Here is a 14,978-nt window from a genome sequence, read left to right on the forward strand (position 1 = left end):
AAAGAATATCCTGAGTTGGGAGGGACCTATCAGGATCACTGAGTCCAACTCCTGGCCCAGCCCAGGACACCCCAACAATCCCACCCTGTCCCTGAGGGGTTGTCCAAACCCTCCTGGAGCTCTGGCAGCCTTGGGGCTGTGCCCACTGCCCTGGGGAGCCTGTTCAGTGCCAACCACCCTTTTCTCAGACCTTTTCCTGAGATCCATCCTAAACCTCACCTGACACAACTTCAGGCTGTTCCCACAGGTCCTACATGTGTCAGGTGTGGGACACTTGTGATTGCTTTCCATCCCCTGTTCCCTGGTAGCGAGGCTGGTAATTCAGGCACTTGCAGCAAGATTTGGAGACCTGGTGCTGAAGGAGGAGTGACCCTTTCCCAGGAAACCTGCTCCAGCTTTGCCCTGTGACCTTCTGGCTCTGCAACTCCCCGACAGGAGGGGGGAGCTGGGAGTGGGTCGGGCTCTGCTCCCCAGGATCAAGGGACAGGACAAGAGGAAACGGCCTCAAATTGTGCCAGGGGAGGTTCAGGTTGAATATTGGGGAAAATTTCTTCACTGAAAGGATGGTGGAACCCTGGCACAGCTGCCCAGGGCAGTGGTGGAGTCACTGCCCCAGAAGTGTTCAGAAAGAGAGTAGATGTGGCATTTCATAATACAGATCAGTGGGCATGGTGGGGTTCAATCAAAGTTTGGACTTGGTGATCTTGGAGATCTTTTGCAACCTTAATGATTCTATGATTCCATAATATCAAGCTGCAGCTCTCCTCTCCCTGGTGTCACCTCTGTGTGTCCCAGGCCTGTGTAAGCACATGGGATGCAGCCCCTGCACTGGAATTTGGGGCTCGTGAGCATCTCCTTTTAGCATTGCTGAAAAAATGATGCTGTGGTGAAACTGCTGCAGAAAGTTCAGACAAGGCCCTGTACCTGCAGGTTCTGGACAGGTTTTTGGGATCCTGGCTGCTCCTGGGGGCAGTGTGACACAGTGGCTGTGGTAGCAGGCTGAGGGGGAGATCAGCTGCAGTGCTGGCAGTGCTTTCTGCAGAGTGGCAAAGCTCAGCTATGTGGAACTAACTTGATGCCAGGGAGGGATTGTGTGTCAGAGTTGATGGCCTGCTTGGCCATCAACAGCCACTCTCAGAATTTTTATTTTTAAGATGGAGGAAAAAAAAACCAATGTGGCAAAACTTTAAAATTTAATTCTATTTATTATTTTATATATGTACGTATTTATTTATTATTATTCTATACTATTATATAAATTTATTAATCATAATTCATATTAGAGCATAGTATATGCATTTATGTGTAAACATAAATATGTAATTTCTCTTTATAAATTTATAATTTACAATTAAAGATTGTACCTTATACATTTACTAGAAATATATAAATATACATTATTATTATATCACTTATTTAGTATATATTATTATTTAGTTTATTTATTATTTTATTTGGTTTGTTTGTTTATTTTTCCTCTCACAAAGATGATGAGTTCTGCTCCTGTGGTAGAACTTCGTCTGGAGCAGCACTACATCCTAAATAATACACTTGTCTTTCTCCTAACACTGGTAATTTGGCCCACTGGGAGACAGGAACACAAACTGCAGCTCAGATGGCCCTTTGCAGATTATTCTTGCAGATGCCGTGGGCTCCTGGCAGTGAGCGAGCAGGAGGTGTTCCAGTGAGCCGGAGACAATTCCAGCCAGCTCGGAAGGGCTGAGGCAGCTTTGCCTGAGCAGCCTGTGCTCACAGTCCCAACCAAACAGTTCCCAGACAGTCCCTGCCTTCCAAACCACACCTTCTGTTCGCCCTGCCCCGATCTGGGCCTTGTGGGTTATGCAGGAAAGTTGCAGAGGTTCCACTGGCACATCTCTGCCAGGCTCCATCGTGCTTGTTGCCTAACATGAACCTTCCCAACTGCTTAAACTCAGGCTAAAGAACCCAGCGTGAATAGCAACTCTGATGTGTCTGTGGGAGGGAATAGCTCTGCTAGTGCAGCCTGACATGTTTCTTGATTCCCAGATTTCTTTGCCAAGCTGGCTACTTTGCATTAGCTGCTTTTAATTGAACACAGAGAAGCTCAGGGGGAGTAATATCAAAAGATGTTCAGCCAGAGGGACCTCAGTGCAGCTCGTGTCAGGGACAAGGGATTGAAATGGCTTTTTCAGTAAAACAGTTTTACCAGAGAAGCTTCTGTGGCCCTGGATTTGCTGCAGAAAGTAGATTTTAGTCAGAATCTGGTGTAACAGCTTTTAATATTTATCATTTTTCTGTAGCTGTCAGGGTCTTTCGTCAACTGGGACAGAAGCAGATGAAGAAAAGATTGATCTCCAGAGCACGATGCTGCCTCAACATCCAGCCATGCTTGTCTCAACTACCAAAGGTCAGTGTTAGATTCATCTGGAGGTTTTATGGTTCTTCTTCACTGATAATATCATTTTACTCCAACCCACCTGTCTCAGGAAATTCTGCTTCCCTGGATTGCTCAGGGCTGTGACCTGGCCAGTTCTAGAGCCAGGAATGAATTTCTAGTGGAACATTTTTCCTGTGATGAAATGGCAGAGAATTGTTGCACATCAGATGTCACTGAAGGGGGAGGAAAAAAGAAACAAAAAAAACCATACACAGGAAATCTCTGCACAGAGGGGCTTGTTCATCAGAGAAATATAGTGAAGGCCTAACAGAATCCTTTAATTGCTTGTTTATCTGATCAGAGATCATCTGCCTCTTCTGGTGAAGAGCTGAATATAATCATCAGGGTAATTCAATGGTGGAGGCTTCGTCCAGGGCAGGATTGACCACACAGTCAGAAAGGGGAGCACTGCATGAAGCTGGTTCCACTCAAATACCCCTGTTCCCTTTGCAGGAGTTTCCTTTGGCTGCTGAAATGGTCCCTAACTAGCAGCAGGCTGTGTGCAAGGGACACCTGTCAAGGCCTCACCTGGCTAAGGAGGATCCCTTTGGTGTTGGGGCACCTGCTGTAAAGGCCAGTGTGCTGACACATCTCTGCAGTGGGGCCTGGCACAGCAGATCTGGGGTGCAAGGGCTTTTTGGGCAATGTTTAGAGCACTGGTGGCTGCTTTCTGCTCCCACAGCTGATAGTTTCACAGGAATGGAACCTGAGGGGGGCAGAAGGTCAGCAGCTGTCAGGGAGAAAGTGGCAGAAGGGAAGAAGGATTGAAATGACGTAGGAAGAAAGCATGGGAAATTACACTGCCCAAGTTAAAAACTCCAGGAGAAAAGGAGGAGAGCATAAGGCAACAAAGATGAAAGGAACAGAAAGTGGCAGAGGGTGACAGGAGGAAAACTGAGAAGGGAGAAAGCAAAAAAACAAGTCTCAGTTTTGAAATACTCTTTGGTACAACGGCGCATGTTAATGCAGGTAGCTTGGCAGCCAGCCATTGGCTCTGTTATTTGGGATTGGGATTGATGGCAGCTGGTGGCTACTGATGGAATGAGTCACATTTTCTGCCTCCCCTTCCTTTTATGGCCATTAATGATTCACAGTTGCTGTGGGCTGCTGAGTTATACCACGCCACGTTCCATGTATATTTGGGCTCAGGAAGTCACTGTGGAGCTTCATTCCTAAGATAGCTGGATCATGGCTCTCGGAAGGGAAGCTGAAAATCTGGCCTGGGAGCAGACACTCCGTGGGGCTTAAAGGAAAGGAAACATTCACTAACTCCTTCCCTCAGGGTTCCAGCAGCTTCTCTTGCAGACAGGAATATTTACCCATGCAGAGCGGATGTACCGCATCTCCCACCAGGTAGATCTGCCCCTTCTCAATAATCCCAAGTTTTAGTCACCCTAGCTGGTATTTTGGTTGATTTGAGGTTTTTATATGCAAGAAATGATTTTTTAGAAGTATTGTCAACTAGAAAAAACCCAAAATTTTACCACCCACAACCCTGTATTTTGACAGTTCCCATATAATGAATGTCTTGCTTAAAGTCAGTGTTAAAGCCAAGTAGAAATTTTAGGCAAAGAAACACCCTGCCTGTCCTGTCCTTAGTGCCAAACACAAGGTTTCTCTTGTTTTGGTGCTGTTGCTTTGAACTACCAGGCTGAGCCTTGGTCAGATTCTTGGGAGGATGATTATTCATACCACAAAGTCTAGAATAAAAAGAAATAGTCACTGTCCTATCCCCCAAACCAAGAGTAATTAGGACACAGAGACTGAAATCTTCCAATCTCATATCACTTAATTAGAGTTAAGAGAAATTAATGGGGCAGTGTAGAGGAAACCCATGTAGAGGTGGCACTGAGGCTTTGTCCTCAGAGGTCACTCTTGGCAGGTTATGGAGATCTTGAGTGTACACTGTGAGGGATAAAAAGCTGTGTTAGAACTAGGAAGGTGTGATGATGAAGGTGATGGGAAAAACAGCCAAAATAAGATTAGAACAAAGCAAAGACCTCAGGTAGATCAGAAACTTCAGGGAAAAGTCTTTTGTCTTGTAGTGCCTAAGATGGGGCTTAGAGTGCTTGGGAGGTCTTGTAGTCTCTTTTTCCTGGTCTTGCTCATAGCATGTGGATTTAATTCACAAAACAGGAGTCTAAAACCCAAGGTCCTAACCAATGTAACCTTATCTACTGGGGTGAGGGGTACAAGGAGAGCTCAAGCAGCCAGACCCAGTGGATGAGGATCAGGTAGGGCAGAGCAGGCTGGTACCACCATCACGATGACCAAGGAACCTCTGAGGCCCCAGATGGTTCCAACCAAAGAGTGAGGTGAAATCATGATCACAGGCTGGTCCAGAGCTTCAGGACACTGTATCACAAGGCAGGTTCTGGGATGGAGGTTAGAGACAGGAATAAAGGAGGAACAAGAGGAAGCAGAAGGTGGTGCTGAGCGGGATTGCAGAAGCAGCTACAGGCTGGGACCACCAGTAACAGCAGAGAGGAATGGCTGGGGCTGCTCAGTGCACTTTGTACTGGAGAAATTGTTCAAGAACAAGCTGTTCTTGTTGACTTTGGTTACTCCTCATGTGACCAGGCTTATCAAGCCCCCAGTCCTTGAGGAGCCCTGGTGCTGTTGGGAAGCTGTAGAGTGACAGCTCCCTGTCACAGGGCTGACACACTGCCTGCACGTGAGCTGAGCCACGAACCTCCCAGACCTGAGGAGACAGGCTGTCTGCAGTGTATGATTCATAAAGAAATTACTGATGATGCCAGAAACTTTTCCATCCTAGGGTGGCCCTGGATTGCAGTCATTCTGAGCTGGATACAGCAAATAAACTGTAAAACACGATGTCACCATTTGGGATGTGCTTCAAGCTGGAAGCACCCACTGTGAGAGCTGCCTTGCATTATTGGCACCACAGCTTCTGTGACGATAACACGCTGCTTTCCTTACCCTCTTTTTGATCTAGGGGATGTCATTTTGATGGTGTCGCCTGTGATACCTCCTTGTGCCTATGGAAATGTGATTTCTGTCTGCGCTCGCCGGGGGTTTGTTCTGCAGGGGCTCAAACAGCTGCAGCTCCCACCCGAGCACGGCCTCGTGCTGAGCATGACAACAAGGCAGGTACTGGACAAAGCACAGCCAGTTGTATACCCTCTTACCCCTTGGTCTGCTACTGATCATGCCAACACTCCTCTAGTAAGTGCTCTGAGGACACTCATTCCCTCTTTTCCAGCCAGCCAGCACTCGTGTCCTCCCCGTTCCTGGCAGTGGCACTTGGGTTGCTTTCTGTGCTGGCTTTTGTCTAGTAGGAAAATCCCACCATTGGCCTCTCACTAGGAACAGGAGTGTAAATTCATCATTGGGCCTCCTCCTACTAAAATAAATATGAATTTTACCACTGATCTCAGAAAAGCAAGTAGCCCCATGAACCAAAATAACACTCTCTGATCTGCAAAGGTGTGTTCAGGAGAACAGTCTTCACTAACAGACTGATGTTTGGTGCTGTACTTCACAGTCCATCTGGGCCTTTCAGCAGGAAGTCCCCTAGTTCAATGCACTCCAAATGGGTTGCAAAAGGAGCTTTCCTGTTAGCAAAACTAACTTTTTTTTTTTTCTTTGAACCTCTTTCTAACGTGGTGATAGATTTGACTTAAAATGCAGTTGGCATTTTGACAAGTCAGCCTAAGGAAACAGCAGTAATCATAAATGCAAGATTGCAGTCAAACTTAACATATGCAAGTAGTCCAGTGCTGCACTTTGTACATTATAAATCACACAGGAATCTTGTGGCAGCTTCTCTCACAAAGGAGCAGATCCCTGACTTCAAATTATCATGCTGAGTGTTGCTTGCTGTGTCAGTCAGGAAACACATCATTTTGCAAATTAAACTGTACAAATCCCCTCTTTTCTGCTTAAGCCTAAGGAATAGTAATGTCCCTGGCCATGATATTTTTTAGAATGAATATAACCTATTTATGGAATACTACAGACCAAATAACCAGATGTTTGCAGCAATGATCCTGAATGGCCATTAAGAAGTAAACAGCAGCACCTGTTGCTCCAATGTGCTGTTTGGAGCTAAAATTTCTGAAAATCATCCCTTCTTTTGGGACCCAAGATCATTTTTGTACGAGTGACTTGAAGTGGTTCCACATTTCAGCTCCATTGCCACTGTTGTGGCTTTGGCCCAGCCCAGTTGCAGGGCAGAATGTTTTTTATGTAAAGCCTCTTCCCCGAGGTTTAAATGAAGTTTCTCTGTCTCAGGGAGAGGTAATGCATGAACACTTAGATACTGAAAATTCCTACTCCTCAGTGTTGAGCTGTATCTTGTTATGCCATCACAATTTATCTATTGGCTCAAGCACCACAGTAATTACACCTGGATTTAGCAGTCTAACTTGCCCTCATTATTTCAGATTGCTGTCTTTTGCCCTGGAAAGAGTTCAAGCTCCCCTGATAGTCCTGCGAGGGGAGAACTCCCAGCTGGACCACGGAGGCACTGCCTCGTTCTGCTGCTGAGGAAGGAGAATGCAAGTCATCACATTCCTGCCCTGGTGAAAGGTAATGCCTTCCCTGCTCAGCAACCTGAGGGAAGGAGGTTTGCACTTCTGTGTGGGAGCTAAACATCAGCAGTCTGACCACAGCTGTTACAGGGCAGGGAATAGTTATGGAGAATATCAGGGCCTGCTGGTTTTCTGTACGCTCCCCCAGCCCAAGGTGTGAATCAGTCACTACTACACATTCAGCAGAGCAGGCTGATCTTTGCCAGGGGTTTGATCTTTAGCACTGGAGTTCCTTTTGAATTTGGAATCACTGAGTAGTTCCTTTTGGAAAGGACCTCAGAAGGTCTCTTCCAACTTCCTGCTCAGTACAGCATCAGCAGTGAATTCCAATCAGGATGCTCGGGGGGTTTTCCAGTCAGGTCTTGAAAATCTGAAAGGCTCCTCTACCTCTCTGGGACTTTTTTCCAATGCTGGACCATCCTTATGGGAACTGTTTTTTACTTTGTGTCAAGTTGGAGCCTCCCCTACTTGAATTTGTGAGCCTTGTCTCTGCACAGCTCCGTACTGGGCTGACTTCGTCATCTCACACACACAGCACGTGGTGTGGGATTCTGGATGTGCAGTGCCAGGAGTTGGACTTCCAGGAGTTGGACTTTGATGATTCTTGTGGGCCCCTTCCAGCTCAGGACTTTCTATGATTATATGACCTCAATAACCTCCTCTCAGATATTCTTGCTGGTTGAAGATAGGATAGCCAAAATGCAGATGTGCCACTGAGCCTGAGGGCATCATCTGATCCCACCAACACCAGCTCCAAGTCCTGTGTACTTGTGACTTCCAAGGACCTGGAAAGTTACTCACTTTGTATTTAGGGACTGCCAAAAACAGGCAAGTTTTGCTGCCCCAAATCTTCTTACTTGAATGAAACTGTGCTGAGGCTCTGGTTCAGGAAAAACATGATTTGGTTTTCTTAAGGATGAGTTGACATTGGTGTCAAGTGGGGAAGATCAGAGTGATCAGGAGGGAACAAAAATCCTGCCCTGCCCGGCTCTTCCCAAAAGGGGGTCCCTGTGATTGACCCCTCCATTAAGACCACCACAAATAGCCCATGATGAGGACATTCACCCACAGCCCAGACACTGTCCATTTTAGAGGTTTGGGAAAAAATGACAATTCAAAAAGTCCTGGTCTTTTTCTCCTGAGACCATCACAGGCTGTTCTGAAAACATGTGCAGACACAAAGGATTAATCATGGCAGACTAATTAGAACCCCATGTCACCTGCTGCCTCTACACCCAAAGGAAGTTGCTTATTAAAAAGTGCAGTTTCTGCTCCTTTTCTCAGTGCCACAGGGGATGTTTACAGTGTTCATGTTTTGCACAGGGAAATTTCCACTGGCAATGTATAGGTGGGACTGGAACAAAGCATAGCCTGGAGAGGTAAAATGTTTTTCCTCGTTTGTAGAGAACTCAGGGTTTTTTTCCTTTGTTTCAAGACAGATTTTGCAAATGCCTCTTTCTACATGTTCTGTTCTCTTTGCTTCATTCCTGTGCTTCAGAACTGGCCCAGAGAGTTACCTTAGTCCATGTTCCAGAGCCCTGGAGATGGCAAGCTAACAATCTTACCACACAAGCTTTGGTTTGGCCTCTGGCAAGTGAAGAATAGCACTGACATTTGAGTAGGATAATCACCTCACTAAGAAGTTTTGCATTTATAATCAGTACCCCTGAAATGCGGGGGTACCCCTTTTAGAACACTGTTTAATTTTCAAAGCAAGGAAAAGCTCGACAATTACTCCTGACATAGAGCAGATAAATAGGTGGGTTTGGGTAAGGATCTCTGTCTTGGGGATCAAACACCATATATTTATGTCCAAGCTTTACTTTTTGCCATGCCCTGAGTTTCAAAAAACAGCAAGTAATGCTGTGACGGGGATGGCACATTTTTGGTTCCTCGTGCCTGCTGAATTTTGAGAAGCAGAGAGGTGATTGTCTGTGGTACATCTGACACCTGAGCTTTGCCATCCACCTCTAGCACCAATAATGCATTTCTCACGTTCCAGCAGAGTGAATTTTTGACAGCCTCGCACGGTAGAAAGCAATCAAATGTGTACAAAGTAATTTGAAAAATAACAAGCCTTTAAAACTGTGGCCTGAAATATTATTACAGAAGGCTGAACTAATTGTTGTGGAAGTGTAGCACATGCCAGCCCCTTAATGCACTGCCTGTGTGCAGCCCAGCTCTTTGGAGCAGCAACGAAGCTGAGAGAGATTACTGGGTTTAAGCACCCAGTGTGTGTGAAAGTGGTGTGGAATCAGATATTTTCCAGGCTGGGAGTTACACGAGCAGAACACAATGTCCCTGTTCAGGTCTGAAACCTCAGTGTTCACGTGGGGTGACGATTTCCCAGGTAGCCCATTTTTTCTTTTTGATGTAATGTTATTTCCTAGCCTTTGTATCTTGTGGGTTTTCCCATTATGTTCCTATATCTGCATTACAGTCCATTCTGGATGGGTGGTGGTGAAGCAGCTTTGGAACCTGTCTAGTGAAAAAAATCAGTGTGAAGTCAGAACATTTGTCTCTGTGTGGGATGCAGGATGTTGGCCTCGTGCCTTGGGGTGTAAGACACCTTGAGGGCTTCCACGTGAGTCATTTGTGACTCTTCCTAGTGGACACCAACTTATTTAAGATATTTATTCTAATTCAGCTGTGGCAGAGTCCGTGCATTTGTTGCATGCTGACAGCAGGAGTTAGAAGGTGATAGAAAAAACTGGGGTGCTGCTCCCAAAGCAGAGTGTCTCCAGAGAAAGCTGTGGCCCAGCCTCAAATTTCAACAACTAATTGCCCCAATTAAGTGATTAATATGATTTGGGGTTGAGGAGATGTTTAAGTTGCATTTCATGTCTCGGGTAAGCTCGGTGTGACCCCCCTCTGTAATGGAGCTGTGCTCATGTGAATCAAACATTTGATAGCAGAGTGTTGTCACGTCAGAGCTCTGTATCCCTCATGTTTGCTGCTGTTCCCTGCACAGGGCTGATGGATGAGCTGGCAAAGCCAGGCCTTGGCAGTGGGCAGAGCAGCCCCCCTGCCAGGGCTGGCCTGGATGCCTCTGTCTGCTTCCACGTGATTCCATATGGAGAGACCTCGCTGCAGACCCTGGGTAGGTCAGAGCTGGGGGAAATGCACTGTCCTGACTTTCCTTGGATCACAGACTCAGAGAATGGGTTGGAAGGGACCTTGGAGACCACCCCGTTCCACCCCCTGCCATGGGCAGGGGCACCTTCTACTAGACCAGGCTGCAGCCACGTAAGGTGTTACAACCTTATTAAGGGATTTTCCTGCATAAACCCATTAGGAATATGCTTTTTGTCTGTGATAGCTCATTTACTGTTCTGCTGTCCATCAATCATGGCAATGCTCACTGGCTGCATTCTGCTGCTGGGTAATGAGTGGGGGAATCAATAGAAAAGCAAAATGAAAATTCTTTTCGAGTTAATTAAAAAGACACGCAAAAAGAAATTATTTAAATGTGACTTGATAACATACAATTAAGCCTTGATTAATATATTTAATTAAAAGATTAATATCCAGTCAATAGATATTTATTGCCATAGTTTCAAGAGAAGTCAAAATATTAAAATCAGATAAATCAGTGGTTGTGTGTAACATTGGAATGTGCTGAAGTGATAAATGCTGGCAACTCTGGTTCTTCTGTAGGTACAGAAAAGGCTCTTTTCAATTTCATTGTACTCAGATATTCCTAATTTCAGTTTATACAGTTGAATTCACTTTGGTAACTCATTCATTGAAAGCTGAGAAATTGATAGGATTTGAAACATCAGGGAAATGAGTTTTCTGCTTTAAAGCTGGGTGGGAGAGGCTTAAACCTACTAGTTCTGTACATGTGAAGCTCCTGCTAACCAGGTGTTTATTTCACTAACTACAGGTTTCTTGCATGTTAAGCAGATTAATATAGTTTTATTTAATTAAATTATTTGAATTTTTGGATGCCAGGACTTTTTAGTTGAAATATGTTACTTTCCAAAACTGAATTTGTGCTAAATCATAAGGAAAAATAATCATGAAATGCACGTTATTCACCATTCTCTAGCATTGTGAAATGTTAAGGTATAGGAATAACTAAGTAAATAAATGTTTATCAATACAATTTTTTAATAATTATGTAGTGAAATAGTATGGAATGAAACACAGGCTTACACCATTCCCAACAGGATCATGGATACAAGCAGGGTGTTGTAGCAGCCCCAGATTAGCTCTCAGTTGTGTACCTTGTAATCTCCTAGAAAGCCAAATGAGGTGTCGATTTCATGTGAAGTCAGTCATCAGTTATCAATCCAAAACTGATGCCTTAAATCACTTTGGTGTAGATCTGTCAACTCTGCTTAAGGATGGGAAGCAGGATATCGAAATTACATGTTAATGTATTTGCTTTCCATGACAAAATGTAATTCCAGGGAAGGAGTGGGACTAATTAGAGGGGGTTTGCTGGGATAACACTGCTCATCCAGGACCCTTTCCCTGGCCATGCTGAGCTGCAGCCTGAGGAGACAGTGAAACACTGGCCATTGCTTTGTTGGGAATCAGTTCCTCCACAGTTAAAAAAGACCTGAGATTTGTTGCTGTGGGGTAACAGTTTTGGTTTTGATGATCTCCCTGGACAGGAGGAAACCTCAGCTCAGTTCCAGAGCCCCACAACATTCCTCTGGATTTTTTCTGCCACCGAACATTCGCTGCTGATCCTGGGATGGAGCAGGTCGTGGTGCTGACAGTGGTTGGAATGGAGACCATGAAAAGCGCTGGAGAGCTCCTTCACCAGATCCTGTGTCCTGGGCTGACCAATCCATCTCGGAGTGCAGGTGATCCCAGCTCTTGGGGAGGGCTGGAGAGCTTGGTCAGGAAAGTTTATCCTGGCCAGCTGTTTTTATCATAGCAGGAACATCATGGGAAATGGGGTAAGTGGAAGGAGGACAGGTTTCTTTGTTCACCTGCCTAAAGAGCTGAAGAATTTGTCACGACTTGTTATGGGCAAGGCCACATTTCATACCACAAACAGCTCAGGTGGCCATCATTGTCTTCAGAGAGGGTCAAATTAGTTTAAAGTTTTGCTTAGAATTACTAAGCTTATATGTAATTCAGAGCATTATATCTCTCCCTAAGCACTGGGAGATCAGGCAACTGTAACTGGGGCACAGCAACAGGAATTTGGAAGTCACAGCCTCTGTTCTATCCTCTGACATCCTTCGTGAGCAGAACCAAGACACTTCACTGCTTCACGCTTCGGTTCTTCCTGCACAGGAGGAAAACCGATGCCATCCCCGTGTTAAATGCTCACACATGCATGAAGAGGGCTGTCAAGCCCTAGGCAGGATGATGATTTTATGTAATTTCATGATGTAGGTTGCACTGAAGTGTGATAATACAGGAAGTGTATGCACAAGGGGCAGAAGTCTGGCCCTGTATTATACTGTGTTGCATCCTACTCTCCTAAAACTGTGTTGCAATACTACTTGAAATACTACTAAGTAAGTTCTGTACATGAGATCCCAGCTGACAGAAACTTCCAGCACTCATGGATTGAGTCCCTAAATATTTTGCTACACTGCAGTAAGGCTACTTTACAAACACAACAACATTTAAACTAGAGACAAGTCAGCATTCTGTTGTAGTTTATTGCTATAATGAACGTTGCTTGAAGCGGAATGTTATGAGGGGTGCTAAAGGATCTATAATTATGGGTTATGCTGTGCCAAGCCACATTGTTGTCAGTGTATTTGCAGTGATTCCCTTTCAGCTCCTCTCCACTGGCTGTGCTCTCTAATCTAAATCATGGCACTTGCTCCCTGTGGCTCCCTGATGATTTCCCAGATAGCCCATTTTTAATTTTCAGTGTAATGTTATTTCCTAGCCTTTGTGGGTTTTCCCAATATGTTCCTATATCTACATTACAGTCTATTCTGGATGGGTGGTGGTGAAGCAGCTTTGGAACTTGTCTAGTGAAAAAAATCAGTGTGAAATCAGAACATTTGTCTCCAAAAGCAAACACAGCTCCTGTGAAACACTTGCTGCTGGCTGATGCTGAGCACTTTTCTCTTGACTTGCAGAAGAGCCTGATTCAGGATTGGAGCTGCTGGGCCTGAAGTGGTTGCCCCACCTGACTCGACGTCAGGCCAGAGAAATAACCCCTTTTGAGGCTGGAGATACTCACTGGCAAAGGAGCCTGGACACGCTGATGTCCAACCCCGTCCTCGTGTGCGTGTTCCGGGGCATCGACGCCTACGACGCTCTGGCAGGTGTAGTGGAGGGATTTACACAGTGCAGGGAGAAGCTCACCACGGGTGGAAGTCTCCCAGGGGCAGTAATGGCCTTGACTCCAGAGGTGACATTCAGACAAGCTGTCCTCTTCTTCACAGAGGCTGATTTTGTAGCTGGTAAGATGTTGTCACTAGCTGTATTATCCTCGGGGATAAGGTGGTTGGGAATTGATTGTACTTGGGCAAAGGAATCCAGTGCTGTGGGTTTTCTCAGGCACAGAAAAACTTAACAACTGGGGGCTAAATTCTGTGCTTGGCTGAGTTATGATGAAGGCTATGAAATCATCAGCAGCCAGCTGAGGGCATCTGTCAGTTGGCTGATGAAATTAATGTGGCTCTGCTTGGCCTGGTGCCCTTTCCGAAGATCTCGAGGTGCTCCATAAGTACTGAATAGATATCAGAGGAGTTGGCAGGACCAGTAAATAACACCCTGCATTTTACATTTCTGTAGAAGAGAAACTGAAGAACAGGGCCAAGATCTCTTCCACCTAAAGCAGACACCTGGCTGTGGTGCCACCCTGGTTGGGGCTTGATGCCTCGGCCTTACCCTGTACTCAGGGAGATGAAGGTGTGACCAATCTGCAGGAGCTGAAGAAAGCAGATTTCTTGAGGGTTTTTTTTAATCCTGGAAGAGCATGAACAGAGGAATGGAGATCTTTGTTGTCAAAAGCTTCTCAGGCTCCAGTGATATGTGCCAGCATCAATCTTTCAGCACAGTAGACTTGCTCCTGTACCAGGAGTTGTACAGCCATGCCTCTTAAAACTAAATCACTGTGCAGACTGTGGGGTTTTTGGCACTGGATGTCCTGGAGCAGCAAACTACAAGCTCTCACTCTTTTCATGTGAAATATTTTGCCATGTCACCTCTGTTTTTGGGCTGCCTGACTCCTCCCACCCAGAGATAAACACCTCTGAGCCTGTCAACTTCTGAAGGTGTCCCTGCCCATGGCAGGGGGTTGGAACGAGATGGGCTTTAAGGTTCTTTCCAACCCAAAGCATTCTGTGGTTCTGTGATTAGTCAGAAGCAGAGAGAAATCAAGGTTGTGGTAACACCACGTGTCAGCTGAGGAGCAGTGACGCAGTTCCAGAAGTGCATCCGTGCTTTGAATTTATAGCTCTTCCTTTATCTTTCCTTGGGGAAGAAAGGTCCTTTGTTGTCAACACACACTTAGACACTCAGTGTCAAACACTCTGTGCCTGTGTAGTGTGGAGTAACAAATTGGCTTTAGTGAATAGAAAGAAGAAAATGTGATTTGTCTGGGAAAAGATCCCCAGCTTAGTCTCATAGAAACTTGTCAGTGAACTATGTGGGAGTTCTGTGTGAGATTGGTGAGCAAGAAGAGGAGACGTTCAGAAATGGAGGCCTCAGACATCCCAAATTAGTGTATGCAAGAATTCATGCATTGCAGCCCTTGATTAAAGTCATCTTGAGATGAAAAGGCAGCGTAAGAGGGAAGCAGAGCTGTGAGCTCAGTTTACTGAGGGAGGTTGTAATGGCAGTGCCAGCCTTTCCCACCAAAGCCATTGTCAGGAACAAAGGAGCACAGCTCAGGCATGACTTCAGCACCCTGCACTATCTCTTTTACAGGATCATTTCATCTTTCCTCTTGTTTTGTTGTTGTGGGAGGAATGGAGAGGCCTTTGTGCTAGAGAACAGCTCTTTAATATTTCTGTAACAGGTCAAATGTCTGCCATTTCCCCTGCTACATAAACTCACCTTTGTCACCCCTTACCCCC

General features: G+C 45.5%; 1 protein-coding gene across 1 annotated transcript in view; it reads left to right on the plus strand.

The window, feature by feature from the left end:
* Nucleotides 1–14,978, plus strand: part of CUNH16orf71 (chromosome unknown C16orf71 homolog) — an 89,906-nt gene that overhangs the window by 49,629 nt on the left and 25,299 nt on the right. The window contains exons 17-22 of the mRNA XM_027902478.1: nucleotides 2,280–2,386; nucleotides 5,373–5,527; nucleotides 6,823–6,967; nucleotides 9,941–10,069; nucleotides 11,592–11,786; nucleotides 13,032–13,358. Coding sequence (XP_027758279.1) covers nucleotides 2,280–2,386; nucleotides 5,373–5,527; nucleotides 6,823–6,967; nucleotides 9,941–10,069; nucleotides 11,592–11,786; nucleotides 13,032–13,358 — 1,058 coding nt within the window. The remainder of the gene's footprint in view (nucleotides 1–2,279; nucleotides 2,387–5,372; nucleotides 5,528–6,822; nucleotides 6,968–9,940; nucleotides 10,070–11,591; nucleotides 11,787–13,031; nucleotides 13,359–14,978) is intronic.

The sequence above is a fragment of the Empidonax traillii genome, unplaced genomic scaffold, assembly GCF_003031625.1.
Source record: "Empidonax traillii isolate 1590-97213 ecotype Southwest subspecies unplaced genomic scaffold, ASM303162v1 scaffold881:size300156, whole genome shotgun sequence".
NCBI lineage: Eukaryota > Metazoa > Chordata > Aves > Passeriformes > Tyrannidae > Empidonax > Empidonax traillii.